Genomic DNA, 26,228 nt, shown 5'->3' on the forward strand with positions numbered 1-26,228 from the left:
ATTGACGTCACGGGGGTGAACGAAATCGTATATCTGTCAGCAAGTGTTTGCCAGTTTAAATTATCCACGAGCAATCAATACGATTATTCTATTTGCGAAGTGAAACAGTCACCACAGTGAAAAGCACTCCGAAACAAATATCTATTTGCGACAATTTTTACAAATTTCAAACTGAATTATTTTTTTTTAATGTTTGCATGAGCCACGAAAATCTGTGTCTAATTCCTTAGATGAAGATAAATATGTTGAAATACGGTCCTAATAGTGTGTGTTTACGATTTAGGATGTCCTTGTCGAGATGATTTGAGGTTTTTGGTTCTCGGGTTTAACGCTATGTTTCGTTACATGACAGGCATATATTACATGGTGGCCAGTATAGGTATCTTTGGAAGAACTATACCCACGGAAGCTACTGACAAGCCTTCTCACACGCCTACGTTGGTCGAGCCGAGATTCGAACTCGTGGCCAGTAACGGTGTATTTGGTGGAGGAAGAACCCGGGAAGACCTTGGGAAGAACTATGCCAATGGAAGCTACTGATAAGCTTTCTCTCACACCTACGTTGGTCGAGCCGAGATTCGAATTCGCGCGCACAAAAGTGGCATGTGTCAGTGATCTGTAAACAAAAGCGCCATAGACCACTCGGCATCCCGTTGTCCCTTGATGAGGATGAAGGCTAATTTTTAATTATGGTATTAATGTTTGAGGATTAAGCAAGCCTGTCTTAAGAAGTCCAAAAATATCTACTGTAAGAGAGTTGAACTTTCAAGAAAGAGCTATGGTATAAACGGGGGATCAACTTAATTGTGCCATTTTATTTCGTCATCATCATCATCATCATTTAAATTATAGACGTATTCGCCCATACGGGCATGTACGTATGGTTAATGTCCATAAGCGGACTATTTAATTGATCCGGGGGAAGGAATTAGAGCAGAGGTGGGCAAACTTTCAGTGCAAGTGCCGCATTCACAAATTTACATCTTGTCGCGGGCCGCATAGTTCATTAAGTAAAATAATTAATATTTGAAATAGCAAAAACAAAAGGTTTTTCTAAATAACATCTAATTAATTTTCAGTTGTTAGTATGTTGTTAACATTTGAAAACTTAAACTTCAAAATAAGCACATTTATTTGATAAACAGAGTAAGATAAACAGAGTCAGTGCGAATGATGACTTGTTCCTAGGCCGCATGAAAACCCTTGGCGAGCCGCATGAAAGCCCTTGGCGGGTCGCATGCGGCCCGCGGTCCGTAGTTTGCCCACCTCTGAATTAGAGCCTCATCCCCCAGGCATTACTATGCATAAAGGCACTATTTAACTGAGCCGGCAGGTCTTGGGTCAATATAACTGGCTTCATAGACCCTAGCGACCCTAATGTGAGGCTATACTCGAGTGGGGATAGACCAGCACACACTCGAGTTAGAGGTAGCAATTCAGTCTGCACTAGTTGTCAACCAAGCAGTATGTGACGCAGTAGTGAGTGGTCGCCACTATGACGTCACATCGGGAAACCTAGGTTTTTATTTCCATGCGGAGGGTTAATTAATTGTTCATGAAGAGAGGAAAAAGTGCCTATCCATTCATGTATTTAATATGTGCTATGCACGTTTATTAATTTAATGTCCGGCGGTGGCGAGGAGGAAGGTTCGGTCAGGGAGGAGCCTACTCACTAGGAAGGCATTTTCTGTACCTCAGCAAAGTGAGACTTCAAACAATGGTCTATAGACTCATTAAATGTTCCTCTCCTCGATAATCTATAGTAAAAGGCGAAAGATTAATACGATGTGAAGAGAAACCAGAGTACTGTGGAGGTATAAATAGCTTTGAATAGGCACCTGATTGCTCAATTATTGCTTTGACTGTTTTTATAGCTATGACTGGTGCAAACACCGCGTCAAATCCTGTCTTTAAAATAGGCTTGACCGTCTACAGCAGTGTTGTCCAACCTTTTTGACACCATGGACCACTGAAAAAAAAATGTTTTTGTTGAAGCCGAGGGCCGCAGCAGTAAACTGAAAAGCAAGGACTGTATAGGATCGTCAAAATTCGAAAACCAATAAATAAATTAAAAGAAAATAATATAACATATCATAACGGATCTTAAATCCAAATCAGGAAGAAATACAACTGGGAAAGATATTTGATCTATACTTGCTTGTCTCAAACATACAGAAAATATAGCATACACACAATATAGCACCACTACATATAGCAAACACTGAGACCTAGGCGACCTCTAGCAAAGGTCACAAAAAATTCAAGGGAAGGAACTTCGAGCAAGGTGAAGAAAACCAGGCTCGGACGATTCTAAAACTAAATTTTTGATATAAAATGCTGTTTTAAACAAAACATACAACATATCTGAGGGGGAAACACACACACACATAAAATACTTTTATTTTTTTGGAAATGGGGGGGGGCATCTGTCTGGTGCCTACCCCCCCCCCCCCCCCCCCAAAGTATAGCTGCTCGAGCTCCGGGACACGGGTTGGACAGCACTGGTCTACAAGGACAAAACGAAAACACCTGATTGGTCAATTATTTATTTCATTGTTTTCATTGCTAGAGCTGATGCAAACACGCATTAAATGCCGTCTTTACAACAGGCTTGACTGTACTGTATATAGGGACATGCCGTCTTTACAACAGGCTTGACTGTACTGTATATAGGGACATGCCGTCTTTACAACAAGCTTGACTGTACTGTATATAGGGACATGCCGTCTTTACAACAGGCTTGACTGTACTGTATATAGGGACAAAGGAAAAGGTGTCACTTTGCAGCATGTTCTTATTTATACGTGTACTAATTCTCAAACCGCTGAGTCATTTCAATGGTCATGGAGAAGTCAAATTGTAATCGGTGCTAAGTTCGTAGACAGTAAAAGATTTTCGTGAACAACCTTGACAAAATATTAGTTAGTTTCATTTTTTTTTAAGTATTTAATTTTCCCCAGCATCTAGTCGTTTTAATGATGTCCTCTGCGACCATGTTGGATTACGATTTAAAAAATATACTTTTGATGCTATAAAAAGCTATGGAGACCGAAAGAAATTCTTTGAAGCTCAAAAAAAATATATTAACATTAACGAAATGAGTAGAAAATAGACAATTTTAGTGTCTATATTCATTACGTGCGTGTTAATTTGTCTCAGTACAGCTTGCTGAAAATGGCAAATCGTGACTGACTTTTATGGGACCAGTTTTGTACACCATATTAATGAATACAGGCTAATAACGTCCCGATGGTGATCTTACTTCAAACGATCAATGAGTACAATGATTTCTAGTCTTTGATCGCTTTCATTTCGCGTACCTACAATTTCAACATTGTCGTCAAAAAGTTGATCCTGCAATGACAATACAAAGTGAATATCTGTCGTGATTAAAATAAAATACTGAGTAAATATCAATTAATATGTCGGTGAAAACGCTTTTCAAGAACTGACGCCGCGCCCTTTCGTTATAGTAGACCATTTTCAATTTATACTCAAATGCAAAGCGTACGCAATCGAATGCCCACGTTTATAAATATATTGCCGGTATCAAATTCCTCAAAAAACGTAGCCAAACAGCAATCATGCTGTTTAAATTAGATATAGAGACTTAATGTCTCCGCAATAAAACCCCAGGTCCCGAAAACTGCAATCATTTTAAACTGGGTGCAAAACTATTTGATTAAATGAGGATATTTATATCAATAATGGTGTAATAAATGTACAAATCTCAACAAGCAAATACGAGTTTGATTTATGTAATGCAAGGAGAGACAGATGATGTTAATTTACTCTAGTAACTTGACGTCCGTGTAAAGTGGCTATTTATTCGTTCAATCCTAATGCAACGTGATTTATCACACCCCTTCAGTGCCAGAGTCTATGGGAAAACCAAAAGATTAGTTGATTAAAAAGTAAGACGTGGGATTTGAGGAAATGATATACGGTGTTTCACTTTCTTTAAAAGGTCACTTGTGTTTGTTCCTTTTTGCTCCGCGACATGAAGTACATAGGTTCAATGATATGACGCCGATTATCTACTTTTTTTGTCACGTTTGCAAACTTTAAATCTCATGAGAACCAAATTACCTTCCAGAGCCTTAATCGCTTAGTATGTTTTTTCTTCGAGAAAAAAATACTTTTAGTGAATTTAGCTCTCTAAAGGTATTGAATTTGTATTCTAGCTGCATAAAATTGCTACTTAATTTTGCATATGATAACAAATGTGTCAGACTTTAATTGTTGTAAAAGGCTTCGAAAATGTCGGAAAGGAGCCTACACCCCATAAACACCAAGAACAATATTGCTTGACTCTTAATGATTTTTATTACATGATAACCGTGTTATTTACGGTATATCTATAGCTTTATATGTGCAACCTGCAACAACACCTCGTGACGTCACAAATTACGCCATAACACCATGCAAAGGAAAGGCGTAACGACTGAGGCATTCGAATGTGTCTCAGAGTCATTTCACCATAAAGCGATTTGGTCCAATAAGTCCGTATTGTTTGTCATGCGATAAACAATCATTTATTATATATTTCATAATGAGATACTGAAATGTATCGTCACAATGGCAATGTCACTTGTGGAACTACTTTCTTTTCATATGTAGGAAATATATCTGCCTCATTTGGAACATCATCTCTTTCCTATGCGAATCGAACAACTTTGAAAGAATCTCTGAGGTAATCGTAATAATAATCCACCCCCAAATAGTAAGTTTTGGGCGGGAGAACATCCGGCTAGATGTGCCAAGAACAGATTTTATAAAACGTTAGGTCTTGAAAATAACACTCGACAACGTTTCAACAATCAACGAAGAACCTGCAAGTTCAATTTTTCCTGCAACTTTATAATGGTTTCAGTTGTGAGAAACTGTTGCTTGCGTTGTTGTTAGTGATGACAAGTCATCTATTTTTTTTGTGACGATATGAAATTATTAATAACATCCATTAGTTTGAGGGCAGTTCAAAGTGGATATTGTTTACATCAAAATGGATATTGTTTACATCAAAATAAATATTGTTTACATCTGCGGTTTCTTCTAGCATGCGATGGAAAAGACAGAATACTGTGAAATTGATACATGTGTTTACATATGTTATTCACACTTATATTTCCATATTTAGGCATATTTCATTTTCATTTTCTCCGCCTCCTTTTGCCCCCCACCCCACCCCACGCGTGACTGAACTAACATGACCCGTTTCTAGTCAATATTCAGTGTCTCCATACATTAACTGTCACACATTACGACCAATGGTATAATTTTTTTTAATTCTTCATTAAATATAATGCTAGATAACGTTAAGTAGCCATTTTAACTACCAGCACAGAAAACGATGAAGAAATCCGGAAATTATAAGTGTCCAAAATTAAATAACATTCGAAACTTGCGTGAAGCGTCTATTACCGAAGTAGATTGCAGCCTTGCCAGGGCCCTGCATATCACGTTTGAATGTAGAAATAAACAATAATAAAAACAAAAATCACAGTCACTAAAATCTTTTGTTTAAAGATGTTAACAGTCTGAAGTATAATACTACCGCTCTGTGTTGGTTTTTATACAGTACACCCAGCCTAACCATTTATTCGTGCTATCAATCCGTGTAATAAATGATTTTTAAAAAAATCTATCTTCAATTTTGTATGAAAACAGTCATTCATTTGACAAGATACAAAATCTGAAGTATTACATGTAAGAGCAAAGTTTTTAAAAATGACAGTACCAAATTATAGTAACATTTCGGAACGTCTTTGTATCAATGCAGTAATTCATCCATTAATCACATTAACACAGAATGAAAAAATAAAGTCCCGGCAAATTAACGGACTTTGCTTTTGAAAATACATAATAAACAGAGATTATATTTTCTATTTTTAGTAGATGTAAGGCCATATTTCACTCGATGTGGACACATTATGTATTGCTACTCGTGGTTTCGGCACTAGTGTCAATTTTATATTACTATATTTGCACTTCACTCGTGAAATTTTGCACACACACACACACACACACACACACACACACACACACAGAGTTAATCAATCCCTGACAAACGTGTGATCCCTTGCTGGACCCAGTGCACTTGAAAGGACGGTTATTCGCCATATGATTTGTATTCTTTATATATATATATATATATATATATATATATATATATATATATATATATATATATATATCGGTATTTCTCAGCGTACTGCGATATAAACCACAGTATACCACATTTACATTAGAGACCAACAATTCAATGTTCTGGGGCAGAAGCCTGATACTTTTTGTTTAATTCATTGTCAATAAGTGGTAAAAATATTTTATTCTGATTTATAGCAAGATAACATCATATTATATCGATGATAGTATTAGGAAAAACATTAATTATCTTAAAATAAAGGACAAGAAAAATATTTAAGTCCAAAAGAAAATCACAACTTCCCCACCCCCTTAATTAAATGGTCTGTACCTTACAGTTAATTAATTTGCTACGTCTATGTTAATTGTGAATAAGTTGCGATCAGCAAACTGTGTTGTGGTGATCAAGCTTTATCACACTATAGCCGAAACGGCGAAAGACCGTGCTGACATTAGATAACTTCTTGATAAAGATTGGAAGCGTGGAAACTGAAGCCTACTTACTTTCACTAGCTACAATATTGATACAATAGCCAGGTAAACTTTGAATGGGATGCCAATACACGGGAAAGATGTTTATCAGAGAGGAACAATAAACATTAAACACGCTTACTCAATAAACGAGAAAATATTTAGTCTTCTTGAGAAATTACGTATAGTTCAGACAGAAAATTGTGGAATGATTCAGTCTTACAAAGGAATACGTGTACTTAACATATTCAAATACGGTAGTAAATAACTCAAACATGAAGTGAGGTTGTTTTTGTTTGATTTTTAATTCGAAAATTTTCTGAAAGTTGGATTTTTCTGTTTCACATGAAGAAGGTATGTTTAAAATCTGTTTCACAATTCATATGGCCACCGTGTTGGCATACGCGACAGGTGTCAAAGATGTGATTAAAGCATCTGCATAATAAATATAGTTATATTTGCCATCATTATTTTAGGACGGATACAACGATCTTGTAAATAAAAGATAACTTCTGTGTAATATTTTGTCATGAATAATGAAAATATGCTGGAAATATAATTGATAAAGTACCGTGGTATGAACCACCAGAAAAAATACCTGTAATAGAGCACACCTCTAACACACACACACACACACACACACATATATATATATATATATATATATATATATATATATATATATATATATATATATATATATATATATATATATATATATATATATATATATATATATATATATATATATATATATATATATATATATTAAAAAGATGTAAATATGATCTATATATTTGCATTTGAAATATTTCTGACGAAACTCGTTGAATAATTTTAATCTTGTGCTCTGTAAGCACGCAAAAAGTTTCATAAATTTCATTTGAAATGAGCGTTCTTGCCGAGATCATGTATTAATGTGTTAACGAGACAGATGGATAAGTGACCTTTCACAAACAGCAAATGAGAAATCTGGTTATACTGTAAGACCGGGATGTGATTGAAAGACAAATATAAGAAGCACATTCCGTGTGCATTATCTGCTGTCACATCAGTTTGAGCTGAGAGCAGGGTCTTTTTTTTTTTGCGTCCCAGGCGAAAATATGACTTTGGAGCCCCACCCCCCCCCCCCAAATAATTCACTTCCGTCTAATTTGGGGTCCTGGCAAGTCCGGCGCCTTAGACGACCACCTGGTTCGCCTCGCTGAGAGATCTAGAAAGCTAAGATCATATGTTGTTGCTGGTTCGAATGCACATCAACATTAGGTAAAATTTACCCATGTCTTGTTGACCAGTTGAGATACAATAACATGAGCACAGGAAAAATAATAGGATAGAGCCTAACATCCATATAAGTCTGGATGTAAATTTGAAGGTAGAGAGCTAATAACATGAAAGTCGACGGCATCTCAGCAGTTATATGTGCATGCCAATGTTCCTTGTCGCTTGCCGTTTATGGAAACACATCTTACATATTCGTCTATAAAAATGTATTGATTCATATATGCAGACGACAGAGCGGAGGTAATTATCGTAAATCCTCAAACCGAATCATTGAGCTAACATTATGACTCATCCTACATAAAACAATAATGGCAACAATGGCAACGGAAGAGTCAATATACCCCAATATTACTGGCCTGTATTCATTTAAATGCGTTATAAACGTATTAAGAGTTTCAAATAATATATTAATTAATTGTTAAAAATATATTGTTTCTCTTGTGTGATCAAAAAAATACTTTCAGTGTTCCATTGAAAAGCATCCTTTTCTATGTAAACATAAGCATACTACACTGTTGTGATTAAGGGACTCGGGACCAAAGCTGGAGCTAACATTGTATTTTATCACCATAGAAACATCCTGCTTCTTGATACTCATACGATTCTTTTCCCCGTAGTATATTCATAGTTCTTACGTATTTCGCATTAGGCTATATTCTGAGTGCATATGGAGTCATTTTATTCATAAGACCAGTGTAGTATATGTACATGTTCAAGACTTTATTTTTCAATTTAATCATTATTATTATTAGTAGTAGTATATTTACATAGAGTCGTGTGTTATTATGGTAGATTGATATTTCTAATTCATTTTTTGACCCCATTTCGATTCTTAAACGATCTCATCCCCCTCTCCAAGTGCACATACGCTGCATAAAAATATGACCTGATATAGCCTTTGAACCCTACAAATCTGTCATCTAGATAAATTTCTTCATGGAGCACAGAAAGATTATTATCGTCGCATTCATTCTGACATTCTGAGTTGGTTTTCAATTAATTTCGTTTTAACACATCAGTGAGAATGCAATAACAATGACTGAGAACTTAAGCGTATCTATATCTGTTATTACCCTTCTCCATTTATATTTTAAATTGCACACATACTCGTTCTAAAGAACTTAAAAGTACTGGACTAAAGTAAGTAAATGAATACCAGGCAATAATATTCTCCACTGATATTAATCGACTCATGATACTAATTATACAGCGATATTATACACAGTCTAAAAGTTTCTAAATATAAAATAGAAGATATACCAGAATAGAATTGGTACTTTAGAAATCTTGATTGGAAGATAAATTGAGCCCCCCGCCGCCAAAAAACCCCCAAACGCTTTTCTCTTTTATCAGACTATTAATCGAATACAATTGTGAAAGTATGTGCTAAGAATGAACCAACAGGACTCGCAGTTGAATGACGTCCTGCCTGCTTCGCCGTTAATTGGAATAGCTAGTTTAGCAAGAAAGGTAGGCACGACCCTATTATACAACAAATGACTGACTTGCTTCATATTTGGCTCTAAAAACGTCGGATTAAAAGGGTTTTATTTCATGGAGAGTATATTAATGTGCATTACAACAATTTCATCCAAACGCTTACAGCAGTACATAGACTTTCATAAAACAGAAATCAACATCTAAGCATATCGAGGTCTATCCGCTATTCGTGCCCCAAACTACACACTGAGGTGTCATGTGACCATATCATTTGTGGTCATATTATATTTCTCAACGGGGAAACCGATCTGCTCGCCATAACTATACCTTCTTTGAACGCGATTGTCGGCCTTTTTACAGAAACACAAATTCAAAGTAAAATTCATGACAACTTATAAAACCGCTATCCTTGAAATGCCGCCTCGAATTTTCGTAACATTTTTAATGATGAAAATCGCAACGACCCTATAATGTGCCGATGCATTTACGCAGACTCTATAAAATCTGTCTATCTAAAGAGCAAATACTATCAGTCTAACTGAAGCAAATTATTGTTAGTTTTTACTTTTTGAGCATCTGAAGCTGTTGCCTTCTGCGTTTCCGCCGATTTCCCGTCTCCCCTGCGCTCCCCGCCTCCATGTATGCACAGGTGATAGGGGACATAACATAATAATCGATACAAGAGAAGAAAACAAGATTCTTGTGGTGCTTAATAAGCTTTTACTTCGCGGCAGACGGTCGTACGTATCTCGTACACCCTTCTGTTCTTATGTTATCCTTTTCTTCATGATAGTGTGAGAGACAATCTAAAAAGGAAATACTCTTGTGCTTAAACTCTTGTGCTTCAAAACAAAAACAGCCCCCAAAATACCCGTATGTAAAAAAAAGAACTATCTGATCAGTTCGGCAGGCCATGATTGGTTGACAGTGAGAAGGAAATATTAAATAAAATTATATTTTCAAAACTGATCCTATCATTAATGGCAACGAGATGGAAAATGGCACTACTCGTGCACCAGAGCCCTTTTTTTTAAAAAAATAACTTGTTTTAGCAAATCCAAATGAAGTAGCGGGTTATTCCTTATGCGCAGACTAGATGACAGAAGTTGCAAGTAAATTTAATTTTAAAATAAGCCGAGGTTTATATGCTTTGCGCAATACTGAAGCATACATCAAGGCTTGTATTGTGCTGTGATATAGCAGAGATCGGCGACGCGTATCACGTGATTGACAGAAGTGAAAATGTAGGACAAACAATGACAGCGGCTGATAATATAGCATGTGTTGATTTGGTCCTGAGTATTCAGAAATGGAATGATATTAAATTAATCCGGTTGCGTTTGTCCTAGTACCGTTGCTACATTACCTCGCAGTTCCTTGTCCCCTCACGTATTTATGATTCTTTTTGTATCGGTGCCTACGGACACAAACTTAATCATGTCATATCGTGGAAGAAGGCATGTTTAAAATAATGAACAAGTTTTGACAGCCATATTCTAACAGTCTGCTATTGTATATCAGTAAGCAGAATATGAATACATAGAAAACGAAAAAGTAGAGCGGTGAGTAGATTGGTACATACCTGCATTTTAATAAAGAAATTATATCTGAAGGAGATGGAAAATAAAAAATAAAAGTGCCAAAAGAATTAGAACAACTTTTAGGTAAGTAAGTAAGTAAGTAAATAAGTAAGTAAGTAACATTAAGAGCAGACTAAATTGAGATAGTAGATATATAGCTTTGAATCATTCTATGTTCAAATCAGGGGCGGATTAAAGCCTTCGAATGACCAAAGCACTGACACTATTATGGTGCCCACTCCCCTCTGAAATTCCAAAACAAAAACAATATTAAAAGCTAAACAGGTGGGAAAAATACCAGTGTTGTCATCATTCCAAATCCAAACACTGGTACATGCAGATCGAAATGGTCATATATAATTTATTCAATTTTATCATAAATAATTAATTTGATTTTTTTTCTGGTGCCCTAAGCACGTGCTTATTGTACTTAATGGGTAATCCGGCACTGGATCAAATGTACCAATACTATCAGACATTAAGTTTACAAATAAATGAACTGAACGTCGGTTATTTGTGCTTTTAATAAGAAAAGTATGACTTAGAGATTGTAATATCAAATGAAATTCCATTTTAAACTTATTTTGAGGCCTGCCAAATTACATCCTCGACTTGAGAAATATTTTTTTTTGATGTTCTTCGTTAGTAAATAATATAGGTAAATGGGCCAAGGAATATAAAAAGAACTCCGGTTTTGATGACTCATATCTTAACAAGCTCTATAAGCACGATTCGGAAGAATGGCTCTGATGTACAGCACGCAATTATTTCTTTTCAGATCTGAAATGACGTATTGTAATTATTATTTTGCATCAAATTAATTTCATCAAAACATGCCTTGAACTGTGTATGCTTGCTTGTAGTCCACAACCTTTGAATGAGTAATTGTAAACTTCAATATTAACAACCGCTTGTCTATACTCGGTTACGTACATTATCAAGAGTATTTGAGCGTGTTGGCGAAGGGTGCAAATGCAAACTAACATAAAACACTGAAGAAAAATTACAAGCTGAACAAACACAACAACAAAAAAATACCGACAAAACAAACAACAACAAGAACAACAACAAAAAAGGAGTCGCCTCAGCATGTTTCTAAACTATTGTTGGTTTTAAACGGTATTGGGAATAGAAGAAGGTGCTACACCTAGAAGTGTAGTAATGCTAATAGCTTCACTAACGGACAAAACAGGTTTATTTTACATCATCTTGAATGCTTTCATGCTGTTCGTTTTCTGTTTACACGGACAGGATGTATTATATTCAATCTCATATGGTCAAGGACATAGTAATGTTAAGACAATCGCCATGTTGAAAAATGTTGGATTTATACAGTAGTGCCTCATTGGTTCAAACCTCCATTTTTTCTGGTCAATAACTATTTCAATAATTTCATTTTCATTTCAAGAATCATTTAGTTAGCGGGACAGAAAATAAATCATTATTGCAAACTACGACGGAGACAACTGTAGTATGTAATTATTCAAGCGATGTCACCCCTTCTGACCATCTTCGCGAGTAAATAGAATGCACGGTGTCTCATTTACTGTGGAAATGAACGGCATAACATTACTAAAACCTGTGTAAAAAGACATATATTTATCCAATTTTCAGGACGTTTCCAGACATGCATATTTAAACGCAGCACCAGAGCCATTTTAAAGTAGATATAGCCATGGTACAGTAATTATTTGAGAGAATAAGGTAGTTCCCTGAGAAAGAGCTCGTTATATGTTTATTGGTAACTCTCAGCCAGAAAGCAAAGAAGAAAACCATGTAAAACAAAGTCAAAGAGCAAGTGAATACAGTCAAATGTGCTTTACTCTGTACTGTGTGAAACTGTAACGATGAAATGATCCTTCGTGTGTAAAAGTGTAAGCAAGCTTTAAAACAGAATGTATTTGAAGTGATTATTTCCTGTTTTAAGAACTATTTAAAATGTTGTTGGTATTAGGCAGCTGAGGTTATGTATGGCACTGTAAATTAGCATGTAATGGTAAACATATACACTAATAATATAAAAGATAACTTCGAATATTATAAAATAGTTAAAACTTTTTGATACTATTTTAAAGTATTATAAATCGATCAAAGATCTCAATTTTGTTTATAACTGAAACAAACTGGGTAATAGTATTTTTCTGGTTGCAATAGAAAACCGTTATTTATCTAAGAAACACTACCAGTAGGATATAAATAGGAACTTCTGGTGGGTCTAGAAAATGGCACCTTCATTAAATACCATAAAATTTGATAGATTTGTGTATTGACCATTTAACTTCAAATATCGTCTTCCTTTCCTGAGATATTACGAAAATAGTAAAATGCATGTTTTAATATGGCAAACAAAGGTGTAATTGATTGGAGAAAAGAGAACATGTTAGATAATCTGGTGTTTTGAGCATTTTCTATTAAGATTTTGTAAGTATTTAGATATTTGTTACTTGTATACGGTATGCTTGGCTGACTTATGGATATATAATTTTTAATATCGTACTTGAAATTATTAAGATAGTTGAAAATTGGGCCTCTTCGCGATAGAACAATATAAGAAATTTATTTGAAAGAAATCCGTGTAAAAAGAGGAAAGAATGTGTCATAGTTTTTAATTGCGAGACTGAGGGTAATTTACACTAGTTAAAGCAAAAGGGCGTCATCTACACTAGCTAATACAGAAGACTGTCATTTAAACAAGTTAATACAGAAGACTGTCATTTAAACAAGTTAATACAGAAGACTGTCATTTAAACAAGTTAATACAGAAGACTGTCATTTAAATAAGTTAATACAGAAGACTGTCATTTAAATAAGTTAATACAGAAGACTGTCATTTAAACAAGTTAATACAGAAGACTGTCATTTAAATAAGTTAATACAGAAGACTGTCATTTAGACAAGCTGATACAGAAGACTGTCATTTAAATAAGTTGATACAGAAGATTGTCATTTAAACAAGTTAATACAGAAGACTGTCATTTAAATAAGTTAATACAGAAGACTGTCATTTAAACAAGTTAATACAGAAGACTGTCATTTAAATAAGTTAATACAGAAGACTGTCATTTAAACAAGTTAATACAGAAGACTGTCATTTAAACAAGTTAATACAGAAGACTGTCATTTAAACAAGTTAATACAGAAGACTGTCACTTAAATAAGTTGATACAGAAGATTGTCATTTAAACAAGTTAATACAGAAGACTGTCATTTAAATAAGTTAATACAGAAGACTGTCATTTAAATAAGTTAATACAGAAGGGTGTCATCTACACTAGTTAATGCAGAAGGGCATCATTTGCACTAGCTATTACAGATTACTGTCATTTAAACAAGTTAATACAGAAGACTGTCATTTAAGCAAGTTAATACATAAGACTGTCATTTAAACAAGTTAATAAAGAGGGCGTCATCTACACTAACTAATACAAAACCCCATCATTTACACTATTTACTTGCGAAGACAGTCATTTACATTAGTTAATATAGAAGACTGGACTGTCATTTACACTAGTTAATGCAGAAGGGCGTCATCTATACTGTGTGTTGAGTGATTTGGATTTTTAACGTAGCTGTAACAATTTTTCTGTTATATCGCTGTCTGCAGTATGACAGTTTATAGTGATGTCTAGCACTGGGGCATCATGCTGCAGACATGTAGCATGATGTCCTATCCAGTCACATTATCCTGACACCAGGCCGACCAGTCCTAACACTAACCTCGTAATGCTGAGCGCCAAGCGAGGCAGCTGCTAGTACCATTTTTATAAGCCTTTGGTATGACTAGGCCGGGGACTGAACCCACTATCTCCCGCACCAAGCTGGTCCCTCTAATCACTAGGTCTCATCTACACTATTTAATACAACAAAAAAAAAAAAAAAAAAAAAAAAACGTCATTTACGCCAGTTAACACAGAAGACAGTCACTAACACTAGGTAATACAGAAGACTGTTGTTTACACTAGTTAATACAGGAGGGCGTCATTTACACTAGTTAACACAGAAAATAGCGATGTCAGATGGAGAAAGATTTTTTTATAAATATAAAAATTGTTTTGCGCGGAATTTCAATCCTGACCAGATAAGTTTGTAATAGTTACACAATTATTAACATTATTGTTACGATTATTGATCTCTGAGTACCTTCACAGTTGCATCATTATGATATTTGTATACTGTTATTATAGCTAGTGCAGTCCTCCACACCAGTACTAAAGAACTAATTTCAGTCTGTCGTAGCTGTGTGCATTAAAACTTTCTGAGTTAATGTATTTACCTTTTTATTTTGTTAAAAACGTTCAGTGTTCCTTGGCACTAAATACATATTTGAACAGTATTGGTTTTCGCATTTTTATTTTCTAAAGTACTTAAACTCAGTATTTTTGTAGACTGTTTTAATTTTATGAGGTTTAACGCAATTTTCAGTACATGATAGACCATTCATGGTGGACAGGAAAAACCACCGATCCAAGGGAAGCTACCTGCAAGCTCTCTCGCATATCCACGCTAGTCGATTTAAGACTCGAACCCAAGCGGACAGAAATGACATGTTAATGGTCTGTAATGGCAAACGCATTAGATCTCTCACCAACCCGGGGCCTTATTTTGGAAACAGTGTACCAGGGCTTATTAACATAAAGGTACGAAATTGTTATCGTAAAATTATTTTGATATTATACCTATTACTCAATGCCTAAAAGTAAGTTTTAAGATAAACTGAGACAAACTAACAGATCAGTTCCTACTCATTCCATTGCAACATGTTCTATAACCATTAGCACACGCATTCGAATACAGCTGAGTTTCATGTCCAATATTCTTTAGTTTCTAGTGCGACATATATGTCTTGAACAATATGGCATCTAAAACATTTTATCCCGGATGGACAGCTAGTAAACTAGAATATATAATCTGGTTTTGATACATAGTTATGTATCACAATGCAGCAAAAAGCAATTTCTTATGCTAGCGATGCAAAATGTTTTGGTACGAAAATAATAAAATGGATTGTACAAATAAAGTGGAATAAAACTTTGTTCATAATGACACTTATCAAACGAAATCAGAATGTGGAGCATTAAATTTAAATCTAATAAAAAAAAGATTTAAAACTTGAATATAAGTTTGTTATAATACTCCAGACTCCGATAAACTAGTCAGTCAGTACGCCTCGAAGCATTCTGTGATGTGTATTTAAAAGTATACAGAGAGAGAGAGAGAGAGAGAGAGAGATAGGGAGGGAGGGACTAAACGATTACATATTCTAAATATTTCAGGCTCCATGCTTAATATATTTTGTCCGTAATCGAAAATATTCCCCAGTTGCTATTTTTTTAAAATAAAAAGTGACCCATAATTCAGACTAAAAGTTCTAACATATTACAAAACTTAACGGATGAGCAAATACTATCATACCATTAATTTCTATATAAACGAATATAGCTGAATCTTTTAACAAAAAATGCATGGTGTTGTAAAAATGAAATTAAGTACAAATGCAAAGCTTTTTAATTTGAATATTTGTCAGATTATCCTAAAAATCTACATAAATGCATTTTCTGGACACACACGTTATTGGGAATTGCAGATAGAAGAAAATCCATGCTTTGGATGAGTGATTTAGTCGAAATGTACCCAAGACCAAAGAAAAGCGTCGTATTGGTAAACTGTATGAAGTTAATGATAAAAATACATCAATGTTGTCTACGAAATATTCTGCAGTGATACTTGTCTTTTGGGTATTATACATGGGATCAAAATGAGAGATGCGACTTATCTATCTCTTAATAAAGTTTCTACTTTAATCTAACCAGCTTTCAGACTTACATATATCTCTGTTGTGTTATCTTAGCTCCCTGTGAAATAAAAATACGCTGTTTTGTATTTAAGATCTGATTAATCATTGTCTTATTTTTAAATCCAAAGACAATGTGTCCTATTTTGTCCCTTTGTCTCAAGTTACAAGTGCAATTTGTTCATTCACTTTGCAGTATAATAATAATTATTCTTGCATATAATAACCATTAATAGAAGCTAATTAATCAAGCGTTTGGACTCGCCAATTGTCCTAAATACAGTTTTAAAAGAATAGGTGAATAAAAGAAAAAGCGCATTGATAAGAAAGGAAGGAAATATACTGTCTATTTTTCTGTAAAGAAACAAGCACTTTATAATTGCATTAATATAACGATGATTTTTTTTTATTCTACCCAATATCAGTGTAATAGTAAGGACTTACACTCATTTATTTAAAATGTACATTGGCAATTTAAAGAAATGTGTTAAACATGTTATAGATATGTTACGAAGATGCAAAGAAAACCTGATTGGATTACGAGACTTGAGTTTTAACAGTTGATTGGTCGTGACTTTAAACTAATTATGTTGATCAATGTGATGAGTTATCAGAGACGCATACGTAGCTTGGTTTGATAGTGATTCCAAGCAGTGTGACGTGAACTTGAGAATTTACGGCGTCCTCCATGATTACATTTCATAAATGTACATTTTCCATCAATATTATCCACCACTAAAGAAAATGATTTGAAAATGAAAAAAACAAAAAAAAAACAACAAATAAACAAAGAATTCGTCTATCGCAAAACATACGAACAGTAATGTTGATAATGCAAATTTGATTAATGCATGAATACAAGTAAGTATATAGCACACTGTTTCTCACGGCGGTTTATGCAAGACGTTCAACATGATGTGATTTATTCGTTCAATAAGACTTGTCACTAATATATTGGTAAGAAGTTTCCAGGTCAAAGTGATTGGCCTAATAAATTTGAAAGATGAAACAAGGTGTGTGATTTTTAGAGTCTGAGAGTAAACAAATATTTCCACCGAAGCACAAATTGCTCTCACAAATGTAATGCATTTTTATGTTTCTAAAATTCTAGAGATATCACAGACTTTACAGGCAAAATTTCTGACTAGGTTGTGCGGTACTAAACACATGTTTCATGCGCCAGTTGTAAATTTTTATCCGTTTTCTTAGCTACCATGTCTAATGGTGGTAACTTCATTAGAGTTAAAGGTCTTCTGCCTCCTAAAATAACATTGTTACCTGGCCTTGGCAAAGACAATTCCGATCTACGTGTACCTGCATTTGATGGAATTTGTCTGGCAGCTGCCCCAAAACCCCTATATCCTGTGGTTTGTACATGAGACGATTGGCTTTCACCTGATTTTGTCTTTGTCACAGATGTTGCTGGCCCCTGCATCGGGGCACTGTCTACTGATATCAGGCTTTTATTAGTTGAACTGATCAGCATTTTTTCTGATTTTGGCCTTGCAGATCCTTTAGCCCTTTCCAGGTTATATTCAGTTCTTTGGCGTGCAAGTATCACAGACTCAGACGTTGGACGAGAGCTTGGTGAATTGTTAATATTTTGTTGCGCCATATGTCGTCTTTGCAGCCGACGCGTTCTTGGCCTTTCACTTCCAGTTTGTCTCATAGTCCTCGGGTCGGTGTGGTCTGGGTGAGGGATGACTCGTTCTCCGCTGCGTCGACTAACTGGCCTGCTGGGTATCGGTTCAGGATTCCGGGCGGGAAAGGTCAGAAGCTCCGGACTGTTGGTGTATTTCACTTGGTGCGGCGAAGTGTCCATCGCTTTCATTTTCATTGGTGTCAATTCAGTGACGATAACAGAGTCTCTGGTATCCAGAGAACTTAATGGAGTTGACTGTTCTCTTATTTGCTGACCTTCATCACAAAAACCACTTATCCTAGTCCTTTCCCGACGTAGCTGGGGGACAGGGTTGGTTTTCGTACTAGCATATCTGTCATAGTCATTAGAACTAATGAGATCTTCTTCAGTGGGGTAAACAGGTCCTTCTGTGTCCTGATTGAAATTTGCCTCAGAATGTGCAATTTTTCTCTTACAACCCTCTGCATTTCTGGTTCCATAACTGGACCGCGGCCGTGCTGATTTTGATATCCTTTTCACAGAAGATGTTTCTGTAATATCGTCCATTATTTCCGTATTTTCAATAGTAGATTCGTCTTTTCTCATGTAAAGTCCCCTCCTGCGAACGTAACTCGACTTTGGTCTGTTATATCTCGTATCAAACTCACTTTCTCGTTCTGCCATTTTTGACCCGTTCGTTTTTAAACTTTCTGAATGCTCGTCGTATTCTATTTCATTGTAAAATCCCATAGAAGTTTTCGACCTTCCACCGATCTGTTTATGCAAAGCTAACTTCTGATTAAGTCTTTTCTCCGCTTCCTTGACAGAAGTTTCACTAAGACTTCCATCAGAATCACTTTCCCCCGAATCAGAACTCTCTCTCAAGTCACGTTCCTTGAAGCGAGTGTTTAAACAGTCCTGGTCATTCAATAGACGAATAATCTGCTGTGCCTTCGCTTGATGATATCCTTTGTTGAAACTTGACAGCAATTCGTCAACGTTTGATTCCCGACTATCTTGTTGAGTATTTGTGTGTTGACTAAATCCTTGACTACTCTCCGTGTCGTACTCTTCCATGATCTTTGTACATGGCAAATTTTTGGCCCTGAAACAAACGAATTATGACCATCGATTATTGGTTTTGACAATAGCCAATCAACAGAGAAACGCGCCATGCGGGGAGGGGAATCGATAGTTCGTGTAGCGGCACAGGTGAAATTGGATCCCCGCTCGCATTGCAAACAGAAACAGTCTTTTTCCAAGTAGCTTTTAATAACTGGCCGCTACCTTTGTCGTGGGTCGATACAAAAAATGCAGGCAATTTGGAAAGTGACTAACATTATCTCAGTAAAAATAGCTAACTAAAAGCTAAGTATTTAAACATATGCCTTCTAAATATTTATTCTTCACATTTGTCCATTATACCATACCTTGTTTTTCTATAGCTTTTGTAAACATAATAATGGGTCTGACATATAACCACGCGCTAGGACAATACAATGATATAAAAGTAGGCAACATAAGAGGAACATAAAAACTTGCATGGCACCATGCACTGTTTTGTTCGTATTTAAAACTGCTGAGGCGGTCATTTATTCAGCACCTATACATATATATACATATTATGATAACTCACGCGACTTTAAAACTATATAAGCTCGTATTTGATGAAGCTTATTCAACCCAGAAGTTGTAACAAACGGCGTTCGCCTTAATTGCGAGGGTCCATCGCAGTTTTAACAGCCAAATATTACAGCAGCAATGACCGAAAATTGTACATACCTTGCTCTCTGATTCTTGCACTCACAATCGAAGACTTTATAACTGTCCGTTTGAATTTGACAAGAACTGTATAGCAGGAGTGAGCTCACAGGCTATGTAAATACACTTTATCAACCCATTACTGGATAAAGCCGTGTTGTCAAGGTGCTTACACACAGGGATCTATATCCTTGTTATTTTATCATTGTCAATATAAAGCTCGTAAACAGCGGGTAACTTCAACCTATAGCAAGACTGGTAACTTTAATACCGAGTCGTATTGTCCCCATGTTATCGCAGTGGAATGTTCATGTAAAAAAAATCCTGACTTCTAGGAGAAGTGACTTTCAAAAATACTGACAATTTACGCTTTTCTAAACGAACAAAATAAACTTCTTGAATATACGTGTATAAGCATAACAATCTATAACAGTGTTTTTATAATTCTCCCCTGTACAGTAAGGGTAATGGGCAGGATCGACTAATATTGTCTTTTTTTTAAAAATTAGGTAAAGACACACACACACACACACACACACATATATATATATATATATATATATATATATATATATATATATATATATATATATATATATATATATATATATATATATATATATATAGAGAGAGAGAGAGAGAGAGAGAGAGAGAGAGAGAGAGAGAGAGATTTGTGTGTGTGTGTGTGTGTGTGTGTGTGACATTTTTTTTCCAAACATCTCCGACAAACCTCTTTATACGAAACTCATTCTCCCGCATTTTGGTTTATCAGAGCTGCACGGATGTCTCCAAAGCTTGCTGATTTGACATGAATGGATTTCGTTAACATGACTTCTCGTTTATCTAAATCCTTTCTTTTCACCCAAAACTATGATAATCGAAACTCTACAGTATGGTTTAACTTAAAAACGCCCTTCTTTTTCAACTAAGGTGCCAAGTGTACAGGTAAGATTCCATCCTAAGTGTACAGGTAAGATTCTATCCTAAGTGTACAGGTAAGATGCCATCCTAAGTGTACAGGTAAGATTCCATCCTATGTGTACGGGTAAGATTCCATCCTAAGTGTACAGGTACGACTACATCCTAAGTGTACGGGTAAGATTCCATCCAAAGAGTACAATCTGACCATATATCCTTGGATTTTTATGTTTTATATTCCTCGGATTATATCAATGGTTTGCTATATAGTGTAGCAGGAATCACAAAACTACAGTTTTCATAATTGTAAATTTGGTCATTCAGCTTCCATCGATTCTTGCACTAGTTAGGTCTGCGTATCTACATAAATCGTATGGAAATAGGTGAGTAGGTACGTGTCAGCACGTGTCCAGGTGTGTATGTTTGTTCTTTTGTGAAAAGTTAAGCAGGTATTGTATCTGTCTGTCTGTCTGTATGTCTGTCTGTCTGTATGTATGCACTCACGCACGCCGCACGTACGTACGTACGTATGTATGTATGTATGTATGTATGTATGTACGTACTGAACTAGAATCAACTCTTTTTTATATCCATGGATTTCTCCGTTTACTTGTCTATAGCTCCAAATGTTTTCTTGGGAGGAGGGCACTGAAAAGGTCACTTTTATCTTTGCTTGAAACAAACGATGGATCGTTCAGTGTAATACTTTAAACTGGAGGCCGGAATTTCCCTTTACAATAAATTTTAGATAATATTTATAACATCTAGATAAGAATTTTGCCGCATCACTAAGTAATTGGTTAGATAACAGCCAACCTGCATTCGCAAGTTGTAATAAATTTGATAAAATATTCATCAGACCTTGTCCCCAGACATGGATGTATCAGTCAATACCCTTTAAACGAAATCATAATTTTGTCAGCGCTAATCAATATTTCTTTTGTACTTGTGAAAATTGTTGCGTAGATATTTAGATATTAAAGGATGAGATATATACATTAGCACGTGAGTAGCTAGGAGAAACTTTCGTGCATGATTCCAATTCTTCAAGCCTGTTAATGTTTTGCAAAATGTTCTTTTTTCTTCTTCCGGTTTTTGGCAGAAAAATCAATGTTGCATTTTGGCACTCCAAAAACAGGAGACGGCAAATCACTGGTATTTTTTGTTGTTGTACACGGTATCCTAAACAGACTATAGTGTGCGATCGCGCTCTGAAAATATATCAAAAGAATTATTTTACTCTGGTACCTTAGACAGAAATGCTACAGTCAGTAAAGAATCGATAGTAAATACGGTCTCATTTTATTTGGATTATTTTCTTTCCCTCCAGAGACCAGTTTTCCAATGTTTCTATGTCAGTAAAGTGTAAGAAATGCTTTGTAACCAGTGCTATTTAATATTTGTGCAAATCTTTAAGTACAGTGGCTTAGTACATCCGAGCAATCATCCTACATATATAATTATTTCACAACCTGACGTAAATGTTGGTATCTTCCAATCATTACTTGTCTTAAGAGTTACTGGAAATAGGCTGCAAGACATCAAATGATACCATTGCTCTAGCATATACTATTTTGTATAATACTGTAATTACAAATATAATACTGCAATTAAAAATATAATACTGTAATTAAAAATATAAATTGTAATAAAAAATAGGGAATGATAATTAAAGTTAAATTCCTATATATAGTATGTGTGAAAAAAAGATGGATATTTCAGTAAGTTAAATGAAAATTAAAACGTTATGACATCGAAAATTATATATATATATATATATATATATATATATATATATATATATATATATATATATATATATATATATATATATATATATATAGAGAGAGAGAGAGAGAGAGAGAGAGAGAGAGAGAGAGAGAGAGAGAGTACGTACATAAAACGGTTTTACTGAATGTTTTGGCCTAATGCGTGACAACCGACAAACAAACAACAAACATCCTGGGTCGCGTCATGTCGTCACATCAGTGTGAAATGAAGCCCTTCCCTATGAACAGGAAAACATTCAAACACCATACCACGTATTCAAATTCATAATTGCCACAAAATATGTTTGGGCGTCTCTTCTAGCGTCCTTTCAGTGTTTAATCAGGTACATAATTGAAAAAGAAAACAAAATTGTCCGTGAAAAGTGAAATGGATATTTGTATATTAAACTTGTACTTAGTGATATATATATATATATATATATATATATATATATATATATATATATATATATATATATATATATATATATATATATATATATATATATATATATATATATATATATATATATATATATATATAATGTGTGATGAATTATACTTGTGACAGTGGTTAAACGATATCTGGGAGCAATTTTCTATTCAAACTGCTTGCTTTTAAATCAACTGAGATAGCGAAATAATCTTCAAATTTTTGTCCTTTCAAGCGGCTAAAGATACAATCAGAAAAAGAGGTTATCGATTTCCTTCTTTAAGGAGAACTTAAAATGTAATGTAGATCATATGATCCATGCGTGAATAATTCATTGTATGTGCGGCAAAAACGAAAAATAATTTCAGTATTAATTATCAATACATTTATAAGGCAATTAAGGTGACTTAGTCGTAAGCGTGCAGGATTCACGACAGCAATTGTGCGGGTTAGAATCCTACCATTGGATTTGCCTAGTTCGGTTTGTCCGATAAATCAACCCCACAAATCTGTGTTGATACAGATGGACAATGTTGTGGGTACGATGTTACATGTTCATTAAAATATGCAATTTTGCTGCATGCAAATCATTCCGGAACAAACCCGCGTACACTTTAGACACATACCGGTAATTGGTAACAGTCACATGAAGCGCGAAATTCAAAGTGGCCACAGGACAGATGTTTGTGCTATTCCAGGTGGATTTACAAGTCACCGAACATATGATTTGCTCAGGAAATATAATCTACATGTCACCAAAAGAACCCTTCAGCCAATGGTAGCTGCACAGCCACGAGAAATACCCGTAAGTGTATAAAATATACATCGATGTGTGCATCCAAATTTAGAGGCAGATAATTGCAGCTTTTAATGAATAGGTGATATCAGCCCTTCACCCGAAAATCAATATCATCACGGGTGAAGGGCTGATTTATCGGCTTATGTGGTGAGATGAGGCACTTTACTCTACTTGCATCGGCATTAAATAACTATCATGGTTTTTTTTGGCGGGGGGGGGGGTGGGGTTTGCCGTAAAACACCAAACCAAACCAACAGAAACAAAACTAACCATCACAAACCAAACTAACCCAACCAAAACCAACCCAACCCAACCCAAACCAAACCATACCCAAGCCAAACCCAAACCCAACCCAACCCAAACCTAACCCAACCCAAACTCTAGACATGTATAAACTTTTCTATACGTCTGATATGCTTGGACTGAAATAGCAGACATTTCGTTCTCTGTACAGTTGATTATATCAAAATCAAAAATAAATCGGACCATGAAGATTTCATAAGAGATAAGGTCAGTTACAATAAGCAAAAGTGAAACTTTTCATTGAGAAGAATAAAATGATAACAGATCTTCAGTGTTTGAGAAGACACGAAAGCCATAGTTCCTCTTTCTTATAATCAAAATTCAGTCATATTGGGAGAAAGCCGTATGCAGTGCGCATGGACTGAATATTTTAAAGTTCGCTGTGAAATTACTTGGGGCTGAGAAAATTACAGACGTCTCAGTTGTTTTTGTTAGCAAGATAATAGAAAAGAACCTGTTTGTATAATTGCTATTCTGTGCTAAAATCCGTGGATTAAAGTTTATCAGCGTTAAGGAAAATACCATGAATCCACACATAGGCCAAAACTGAGAATAATTATTCCCTAATCTATTAGAGATAATTGCTTAAGGTTTGAGCACTATATATATATATATATATATATATATATATATATATATATATATATATATATATATATATATATATATATATATATATAAACATTAAAACGTTACTGTGATTTAAAAGTTTCATTTTTATTGACTTTTTTCATGGTAGATTCAAGTATATCGTCTAGCGTTCTATACTGGAGAGCAAAATCTGTGTCTTTTATTTGAAACTATGTCGACAGGGATGTGAAATACGTTTGATGACAATTATAATCATGGGCATAGTATGAAACAATTGCATATTCTGCAAGATTTGCAAGAACTGTGTGATTCTCCAATCATTCATCTCACATACTCCACCCCCAGTTCTGTCAGGTCTAGCTTTTTCATGGTATTACTTTGTGGATAGATTTTAGACCTTATGACATGTTGTTCGTGCGCAATTCAAAAACATTACTGCGAAGCTTTTGTTTTACCACGAAAATCCATTCCCGTCCTCTATTTTATTTATTGCAAAATAGCTCCAATGTGTCAATATCATTTGTTGAATACGAGTCAGATAAAAGTGACAAAAATACGACAAGAATTTGCATCATTGTACACAAAGACTGAACACTGGTATAAAGACTTAATTTTGTTTGTTTGATAATGGTACCACCTTGCATGCAACATGGTGTTCACAGTGTAAGAAAGCGCCCTTGAACGTGATAGATCAATTAGCCAAATTAAGAACCTCTTTCACAAAAGAAACGTCACATTGTACAACCCAAAAACTATAGAATCATTAATTAAAGATCATACCGTGGTGATTCAAAACATGAAATCGCTAATTAATTCCACGTCTCAGCCATTGCTATTATTATGTTGTTACAGGAAGAGCTACAGAACTTCCGTTCTTACAGTCGTAAAAAAGACCGATAAAGCAGAAATCGTATCTCATGTCTGTAATGACAAAAGCTGACGAATAAAATCTTTCCGACAAAAGTTGCAACTTAATTCAGTTATTTCTTTTGGGGAAAAAGATAAGAAACAATGATTGTCACCGATCCTTGTGAAATGTTAAATACAATATCGGTCCAACATTGTAAAAAGCTTTATATATTATCTTGTTAAAATATCTTTGTAATTTTGTATATTTCTGAGATTAGCTAGGACAAATAAAAATGCTCGCATGCTCGTTTAAGAAACGTTGCTAGAACGTTATTCCCCACGTAATCACAACCTTACAGCAACGTTGTTGAAATGTTTTATCTGGGAATATGGGAAGATGCTGAAAAATGAGGTGTATGTTTTCATGAACATGAAAGGAAATGTTGCATTTCTTGTGAATGTTAGAACGAACTT

General features: G+C 35.0%; 1 protein-coding gene and 1 non-coding gene across 3 annotated transcripts; both read right to left on the reverse strand.

Annotated features, from left to right (window-relative positions):
• Positions 1-1,691: 1,691 nt before the first annotated feature.
• Positions 1,692-1,807, reverse strand: LOC149808347 (U5 spliceosomal RNA). The gene has a single exon (XR_016413480.1). It is a non-coding gene; the product is annotated as a U5 spliceosomal RNA (small nuclear RNA).
• A 14,599-nt stretch (positions 1,808-16,406) lies between these two features.
• LOC149808348 (uncharacterized) lies at positions 16,407-22,161 on the reverse strand. 2 transcript variants are annotated; one of them, XM_089975958.1, is made up of 2 exons: positions 22,008-22,161; positions 16,407-19,436 (listed from the first exon to the last, which is right to left on the reverse strand). In XM_089975958.1, coding segments are annotated over exons 1-2 (1,569 nt in total). In that variant the 5' UTR covers positions 22,010-22,161; the 3' UTR covers positions 16,407-17,869. The 2 variants fall into 2 exon arrangements, with proteins under 2 accessions (XP_089832084.1, XP_089832091.1); XM_089975965.1 differs by lacking the exon at positions 22,008-22,161 and adding an exon at positions 20,114-20,305.
• Positions 22,162-26,228: the final 4,067 nt, after the last annotated feature.

Source organism: Sinohyriopsis cumingii, chromosome 1, assembly GCF_028554795.1.
Source record: "Sinohyriopsis cumingii isolate HCF-2022 chromosome 1, ASM2855479v2, whole genome shotgun sequence".
Lineage (NCBI taxonomy): Eukaryota > Metazoa > Mollusca > Bivalvia > Unionida > Unionidae > Sinohyriopsis > Sinohyriopsis cumingii.